Source organism: Mustelus asterias, chromosome 22 (assembly GCF_964213995.1).
Source record: "Mustelus asterias chromosome 22, sMusAst1.hap1.1, whole genome shotgun sequence".
NCBI classification, from domain to species: Eukaryota; Metazoa; Chordata; class Chondrichthyes; order Carcharhiniformes; family Triakidae; genus Mustelus; species Mustelus asterias.
In genome coordinates, this window is record NC_135822.1 from 76,598,454 (window position 1) to 76,606,836 (window position 8,383).

The 8,383-nt window shown below is 59.2% G+C and overlaps 2 protein-coding genes across 3 annotated transcripts in view; one reads left to right on the forward strand and one right to left on the reverse strand.

Moving 5' to 3' along the window:
* kansl3 (KAT8 regulatory NSL complex subunit 3) overlaps positions 1 to 1,648 on the forward strand; it is a 147,389-nt gene extending 145,741 nt beyond the window's left edge. For both annotated transcript variants that reach the window (XM_078239692.1, XM_078239693.1), the window contains one exon: positions 787 to 1,648. In XM_078239692.1, the coding sequence (XP_078095818.1) occupies positions 787 to 1,226 (440 nt within the window). In that variant the 3' untranslated portion in view covers positions 1,227 to 1,648. The remainder of the gene's footprint in view (positions 1 to 786) is intronic.
* A 3-nt stretch (positions 1,649 to 1,651) lies between these two features.
* Positions 1,652 to 8,383, reverse strand: part of LOC144510213 (cytochrome c oxidase subunit 5B, mitochondrial-like) — a 9,635-nt gene continuing 2,903 nt past the window's right edge. The window contains exons 2-4 of the mRNA XM_078239709.1: positions 2,794 to 2,864; positions 2,191 to 2,290; positions 1,652 to 1,907 (exon numbers count right to left, since the gene is read on the reverse strand). Coding sequence (XP_078095835.1) covers positions 1,801 to 1,907; positions 2,191 to 2,290; positions 2,794 to 2,864 — 278 coding nt within the window. The 3' untranslated portion in view covers positions 1,652 to 1,800. The remainder of the gene's footprint in view (positions 1,908 to 2,190; positions 2,291 to 2,793; positions 2,865 to 8,383) is intronic.

Genomic DNA, 8,383 nt, shown 5'->3' on the forward strand with positions numbered 1-8,383 from the left:
GAGGAATCAGAAGGTTGGGAGAAAACGTGTGGAGCATGAAGACCAGGATGGGCCAAGGGGCCTGTTTTCAATGCTATGGACTCAATGCAGGGAGTGGTTCGTGATGCAGAGCAATGCCAACAGTGCAGACTCAATTCCTGTACCGGCTGAGGTTATTCATGAAGGCTGCCTTCTCAACCTTTGCTCCTCACCTGAGGTGCTCAGGTTAAATCACCACCAGCTCATCCCTTCAAAGGCGTCATCTAGGACTATGGAGACTTCACCTTTAGTTCTAATGGGGTTAGCTGTTTCCAAGATGTTATTGTTCACTGTTAACTGAATGTGACAGGAACAGGGTCTAGAACCATCTCCACTCTTGTAGGCACAAAATGAGCGACAATCACCACTTCCCCCAGATCCCCTGCTCAATGATGGTAAACACCAAGTGTCAAAATTCCAGAATAATTTTTTTCTGGGCTTTAAACTAGTTGTGCAGAGGAAGAGGGGTAAATAGAGGATGATATTCACTCTTGTCCTGTTCCGATACTGTAGTGTTGGATAACAGTGAAGTTTCCATAAACAGCACGTGTGGTCCAGATGCAAGATCTTGGGGCTGGCTGCTTGTGAGGTTTCAGAACTTGACAGCAGTGCTTAAACTTAGAACTTTTTTGAATGGATGGGGGAAACAGCAATACTCAGTTGTTAGTTATTTTAACCTTTGAGAAAGCTAAGTGTGTGAATATGGTGCATGGAACTATACTGAAGTGATGGTTTGATCAATGTTTGCTAACTTTCATTCTTTTGCAGTTACAACAAGTCCAACGAAAACCCTTTACGTGATGTCTGATGCAAAGATGTCTGCCCTCACAAAGTCTATAGTCAGTCCACTCGAAGCCTCCACTCCAAAGTTGTTAGGAACCTCGCCCTCGAGCACAGCTAGCTCTATGCTAGCTCCCACCATCACCACTTGCACTGTGATGCTTTCCAAAGTAGGGCCGGTGCTACAGAGCTCTTCAAAGACAGTGCTGCTCACCTCCAGTGAGAGTGAAGGACAAACTTCTGTAGGGGAAAGGTTTGGCCTGGCTTCACCCATTTCCAAAACCCCAGTAACAAGGCCCATCAGCAGCGAGACCCTGGGAAAAGTGCCCTCTGTGATGGACCAAGGAAGCACCATCATCCATACGACGGAGATTCCCCGACCCCCAGGTACACCGTCACCTAGTACAGAGCAAGGACCCTTGAATTAAAGCAACTCCACCCTTCATTTCCCTCCCCCACTACTTGTTCAGTCCAAAGGCTGATGACTCCCCTCTGAGGGGATTCATTACTCAGCTTGGGGCACTGGGAAATGTGTACAGTGCCATTTTGGTTGGTTATTGACTTTTGTAAATGCTCCATGTATTCAATGATGTCTTGCTTTTGACATGTTTACTCCCCTTTTTTCTTTGCTCCACACCTCTCCTTAAGTCACATAGATGGCACTCCCATTTTGATTTGTCTCTCTCCCTTCAATATTGTTGTGGGTGGAGGATGGAAAGGTAGGTAGATCGGATCTATGTCAAACCTAGGTCAATTGGAGCATCTCCTTCCCCTCTGGGGAAATCAGACCTATAGCATTCTTCAGAGAGACCCTTTGAAAATTCAGAATTAAATAAAGGTCAGGAAACAACACTGGGAGCTGTAAACTTTATTTTTAAATATTTTTTACTTTTAAGAATACAGTGGCAAATAGCTTGGAGTGTTACACATTGGGTCCCGAACCATAAACATTAAGCAAGATCCATCAAATGCATATAGGAGTGTATCCAGTACTGTCTTCATTCAGTGTTTGTGAGGTACAAGCTGGTAATGAGCCCCGCATGAGGGGCAGCGTTGGGCATCTCCGTCATGAAGCCAGAACCAAATGACTGCAGTATTGTCTTCCTCACCTACAAAGCAGAGTTCCCTGTTAATGGCAATGTATAGTTGTTTTGGCAGCATAAAGAATCTACACTGCAAGAAGCAGTGGGGATCACAGCCACAGGCTACATACAAGGCATAGCCACAAACTCATCCTGAGCTTTGTGATTGGTTAAACCTCAGCCATAAAAAGCAACGATGGGATAAAGGGTTTTCTCACTTGCCCTTGGTTTTAAATTAGCATTTTTACTGAGAGACAAGTGAAAGCAGACATTTAGTTGAAGAAAATATAGCAGTGAATGTAGTACTTACAGACACAGCCTACAAGCCTCTTGCTGGTGATAGATGGTACAATGTGAGGATCGTCTTTGGTCCCAGCATACTCCTTAGGCTTCAACATGTTGAAGGGATCCTGAAGGAAACAAGATCAGATCCAGTTGAATGAAGGAGCCCACTTCCACTTTCCATTCCATGGAATAGGACAAAAAAAGTGGTGAAAATGCTGGTTCAGCCTTAGGCAGGGGAACATGCACACAACAGGACTTCCTCAGTTATGCACAAGCTGTTGACGGAGATGAGAAAACAGCAAAGTATAGTCCTGCCCCATAGTTCTATCCAGAATGGAACACCCAAACTTCATTTGTCCAAGGCCTAGATACCTGATTAAAAAGAATAACCTGCCCATAAGAAAAACAACTTCACAGCTTGGTCTGGAAATATACACAACCAGTGAAGAGTATGAGATAACTGTGGGTACTCGTGTTCAATCTGCAAATATGTCTCACCCACTAATAGACGGGGATTAAAGGGCACACCACCATCACCCCAGTCTTCAGAATAATCCGCCCCCCCCCCCCGACCATTTGAGATTACAAGTCTCCTCCCACTGGGAACTGAACAGAGTTTCTGATGTACCTTCCCAGTCTTCAAAGCCTGCATGATAATCTTCTCCATCCCAGTTGCTTGCTCTTCATCAGTCGGAATACCTGTTCAAAAGGTAAGATTAGATACAGACAGCCAGGATGAACAAGTAGGTTTTCTGATGGGATTGCTTAGACTTTAGCTCCCCACACAACCATTCATTTCCTTCATGCCCATGTATTCATCATCCTCTCCCCACCCCCCAAAAACAATGGACATTGAAGCAATATATTAGTTCCGAGAGTGGGGTCACACAAACTTTCCTCACCGTCACCTGCATAGAAGTGACAAAGTGTGTTCAGTTCCTGGGCACAAGGGAGCTTATCTCTGTATGCAATCCATGCTGTACCTGCCCTGCAAATGATTGATGGGCACAGTTGGAGGAGGAATGTTGCTGTTTTGGAGTGTGGCAACTTATTTAATTTTTGCATGACAGACTCATGCCCAAGAAAACTGATGAACCGTGAAGATAAATGAATGCCACAACTGATAATGCAGTTGATCTCTGATGCATTCAGGGGAGTCAGAGCCCTTCATTCAATGAAGAGAAATAGCATTAGAGACAAACAATTGTGCTTGTTCTTCAAAAGGAATTGCCAATACCCATTCCTTTCCTCTGGAGAGAAGCCTGTCTGTGTCCTTGTGTTCCTGAACATTGGGTCTTTCGCCAATGGACTCAACTTTGATGCTTTCGCACACCAACATTCAGCTCAGATGTGGCCAATTCCTCCTCCACCTTACCCCTGCTCTGTTTGTCAGATGAAACCAATTATCAGCTGGAGAACCAAGCACATCACACTAATCTCCAACATGCATGCCAGTTAGCCCATCTATGTTAGGAAATGAGATCAAGCACGTGATCCACACAGTCTACAGCCAGTACTATGGTTAATGAAGCAGAGATCAGCTGTCAATGCCAAGACCTTGATGCCACTGACCTTCTCATTCCTCTCACCCAAACAGTTCCATCTCCAGTAAAGGTCCACTGTTGCAATGTCTGAATAACAGATCGCTCATTAATGGACCCAGTGTCTTGTCAATTGATAGGAGGTTGGCTACATTGATGTAATTTATGCCACAAACTCCCACTATATGCAATGATAATAGAAACAAACTGTTTAGGGGCAGGGACCCTGCTGCCGCATTTTATCAAATAACCTTTCGGTCTGCTTCTACTGTTGCTGGTCGCAACACAGGTCAAATTACAAATAAATCTCTCCTCACATCAGCTGGAATTTGTGCCAATTTTCTTTCATCTGTGCTCTCAATGCTGTTACTGGAAAATGCTTCTCCATATTTATTCAATTTATGTTTATGGTTTAGGATGGGAATAGAGGGATATGTCCGCGGAAGCGTAGTGGGATTTAGTTCAGTCGGGCAGCATGGTCGGTGCAGGCTTAGAGGGCCAAAGGGCCTGTTCCTGTGCTGTAATTTTCCTTGTTTTAATGTCTCCGTTAAATCTCTGCTCCAAGGAGAATAGTGTCAAGTTCTCCCAAGCTCGACACATGACAGAAGACAAGTATCCACAAATCCGAAACCTCATCTCTGCACCCAACCTAAATCTAGGATACCACATCCTGGTCAACTTGCATCTTCCAAAGTGGCACCAGTGCCTACACCCAGAAACCAAAAGTCAGGGGCAAAAGATGCCCCCAAGGAGTGAAATCCCCCCCCCCCCCCCCCCCAAGTGGTCAAACCCTCCCACCTCCCCACTGGTGGTCAAATGCCCCCCCCCCCAAAGGTGGTCAAATCTCTCTTCTCTCCACCCCTCCCCAAGGTGGTCATATCCTTCACCACCCCCTCCCCCGCCCGCACCCCCACCCCCCTTCACTCTCCCCCCCCCCAACCCCCCTTCACTCTCACCCCCCTCCCCCCTTCACTCTCCCCCCCCTCCCCCCTTCACTCCCCCACCCCCCTTCACTCCCCCACCCCCCTTCACTCCCCCACCCCCCTTCACTCCCCCACCCCCCTTCACTCTCCCCCCCCACCCCCCTTCACTCTCCCCCCCCACCCCCCTTCACTCTCCCTCCCCCCCACCCCCCTTCACTCTCCCCCCCCCCACCCCCCTTCACTCTCCCCCCCCCCACCCCCCTTCACTCTCCCCCCCCCCCACCCCCCTTCACTCTCCCCCCCACCCCCCTTCACTCTCCCCCCCCACCCCCCTTCACTCTCCCCCCCCACCACCCTTCACTCTCCCCCCCCACCCCCCTTCACTCTCCCACCCCACCCCCCTTCACTCTCCCACCCCCCTTCACTCTCCCCCCCCACCCCCCTTCACTCTCCCCCCCCCACCCCCCTTCACTCTCCCCCCCACCCCCCTTCACTCTCCCCCCCCACCCCCCTTCACTCTCCCCCCCCACCCCCCTTCACTCTCCCCCCCCCACCCCCCTTCACTCTCCCCCCCCACCCCCCTTCACTCTCCCCCCCCACCCCCCTTCACTCTCCCCCCCCACCCCCCTTCACTCTCTCCCCCCCCCACCCCCCTTCACTCTCCCCCCCCCCACCCCCCTTCACTCTCCCCCCCCCCACCCCCCTTCACCTCTCCCCCCCCACCCCCCTTCACTCTCCCCCCCCCCCACCCCCCTTCACTCTCCCCCCCCCACCCCCCTTCACTCTCCCCCCCCCACCCCCCTCTCTCTCCCCCCCCCCACCCCCCTTCACTCTCCCCCCCCCACCCCCCTTCACTCTCCCCCCCCCCACCCCTTCACTCTCCCCCCCCCCCCTTCACTCTCCCCCCCCCCACCCCCTTCACTCTCCCCCCCCCACCCCCCTTCACTCTCCCCCCCCCCCACCCCCCTTCACTCTCCCCCCCCCCACCCCCCTTCACTCTCCCCCCCCCCACCCCCCTTCACTCTCCCCCCCCCCACCCCCCTTCACTCTCCCCCCCCCCCCACCCCCTTCACTCTCCCCCCCCCCACCCCCCTTCACTCTCCCCCCCCCCACCCCCCTTCACTCTCCCCCCCCCCACCCCCTTCACTCTCCCCCCCCACCCCCCTTCACTCTCCCCCCCCCCACCCCCCTTCACTCTCCCCCCCCCCCACCCCCCTTCACTCTCCCCCCCCCCCCCCCCCCTTCACTCTCCCCCCCCCCACCCCCCTTCACTCTCCCCCCCCCCCACCCCCCTTCACTCTCCCCCCCCCCACCCCCCTTCACTCTCCCCCCCCCCCCACCCCCCTTCACTCTCCCCCCCCCCCCCACCCCCCTTCACTCTCCCCCCCCCCACCCCCCTTCACTCTCCCCCCCCACCCCCCTTCACTCTCCCCCCCCCCCCCACCCCCCTTCACTCTCCCCCCCCCACCCCCCTTCACTCTCCCCCCCCCCACCCCCCTTCACTCTCCCCCCCCCCACCCCCCTTCACTCTCCCCCCCCCCCACCCCCCTTCACTCTCCCCCCCCACCCCCCTTCACTCTCCCCCCCCACCCCCCTTCACTCTCCCCCCCCACCCCCCTTCACTCTCCCCCCCCCACCCCCCTTCACTCTCCCCCCGCCCCCCCCCACCCCCCCTTCACTCTCCCCGCCCCCCCCCACCCCCCCTTCACTCTCCCCCGCCCCCCCCCACCCCCCCTTCACTCTCCCCCGCCCCCCCCACCCCCCCCTTCACTCTCCCCCGCCCCCCCCACCCCCCCTTCACTCTCCCCCGCCCCCCCCACCCCCCCTTCACTCTTCCCCCCGCCCACCCCCCCTTTCACTCTTCCCGCCCCCCCACCCCCCTTCACTCTCCCCGCCCCCCCACCCCCCTTCACTCTCCCCGCCCCCCCACCCCCCTTCACTCTCCCCGCCCCCCCACCCCCCTTCACTCTCCCCGCCCCCCCACCCCCCTTCACTCTCCCCGCCCCCCCACCCCCCTTCACTCTCCCACGCACCCCCCCCCCACCCCCCTTCACTCTCCGCCGCCCGCCCACCCCCCTTCACTCTCCCCAGCCCCCCCCTTCACTCTCCCCAGCCCCCCCCCACCCCCCTTCACTCTCCCCCGCCCCACCCCCACTTCACTCTCCCCCGCCCCCCCACCCCCACTTCACTCTCCCCCGCCCCTCACTTCACTCTCCCCCCCCCACCCCCACTTCACTCTCCCCCACCCCCACTTCACTCTCTCCCCCCCACCCCCACTTCACTCTCCCCCGCCCCCCCCACCCCCCCCTTCACTCTCCCCGCCCCCCCCCTTCACTCTCCCCCGCCCCCCCCCTTCACTCTCCCCCCGACCCCCCCTTCACTCTCCCCTGCCCCCCCTTCACTCTCCCCTGCCCCCCCTTCACTCTCCCCGCCCCCCCTTCACTCTCCCCCGCCCCCCCTTCACTCTCCCCCGCCCCCCTTCACTCTCCCCCGCCCCCCCTTCACTCTCCCCCGCCCCCCCCCACCCCCCGTCACTCTACCCGCCGCCCCCACCCCACCCCCCCTTCACTCTACCCGGCCCCCCCACCCCCCTTCCACTTCCCCCGGCCCCTTCACTCTCCCCCGCCCCCCCACCCCTCTTCACTCTCCCCCGCCCCCCACCCCCTCTTCACTCTCCCCCGCCCCCCCCACCCCACCCCCCCTTCACTCTCCCCCGGCCCCCTTCACTCTCCCCCGCCCCCCCACCCCCTCTTCACTCTCCCCCGCCCCCCCACCCCCTCTTCACTCCTCCCCCCGCCCCCCCACCCCCACCCCCCCTTCACTCTACCCCGCCCCCCCCCTTCACTCTCCCCCGCCCCCCCCCTTCACTCTCCCCCGCCCCCCCCTTCACTCTCCCCCGCCCCCCCCCTTCACCCCCCGCCCCCCCCTTCACTCTCCCCGCCCCCCCCCTCACTCTCCCCCGCCCCCCCCCCTTCACTCTCCCCCGCCCCCCCCCTTCACTCTCCCCCGCCCCCCCCCTTCACTCTCCCCCCCGCCCCCCCCCCTTCACTCTCCCCCGCCCCCCCCTTCACTCTCCCCCGTCCCCCCCCTTCACTCTCCCCCGCCCCCCCCCCTTCACTCTCCCCGCCCCCCCCCCTTCACTCTCCCCCGCCCCCCCCCCTTCACTCTCCCCCGCCCCCCCCCCCTTCACTCTCCCCCGCCCCCCCCCCTTCACTCTCCCCGGCCCCCCCCTTCACTCTCCCCCGCCCCCCCCTTCACCTCCCCCCGCCCCCCCTTCACTCTCCCCCGCCCCCCCCCTTCACTCTCCCCCGCCCCCCCCCCTTCAACTCTCCCCCGCCCCCCCCCCTTCACTCTCCCCCGCCCCCCCCCCTTCACTCTCCCCCGCCCCCCCCCTTCACTCTCCCCCGCCCCCCCCCCTTCACTCTCCCCGCCCCCCCCTTCACTCTCCCCCGCCCCCCCCTTCACTCACCCCCGCCCCCCCCCTTCACTATCCCCCGCCCCCCCTTCACTCTCCCCCGCCCCCCCTTCACTCTCCCCGCCCCCCCACTTCACTCTCCCCCGCCCCCCCCACTTCACTCTCCCCCCGCACCCCCCACTTCACTCTCCCCGCCCCCCCCACTTCACTCTCCCCCCGCCCCCCCCTTCACTCTCCCCCGCCCCCCCCCTTCACTCTCCCCCCGCCCCCCCCTTCACTCTCCCCCGCCCCCCCCTTCACTCTCCCCCCCCCCCCCACTTCACTCTCCCCCGCCCCCCC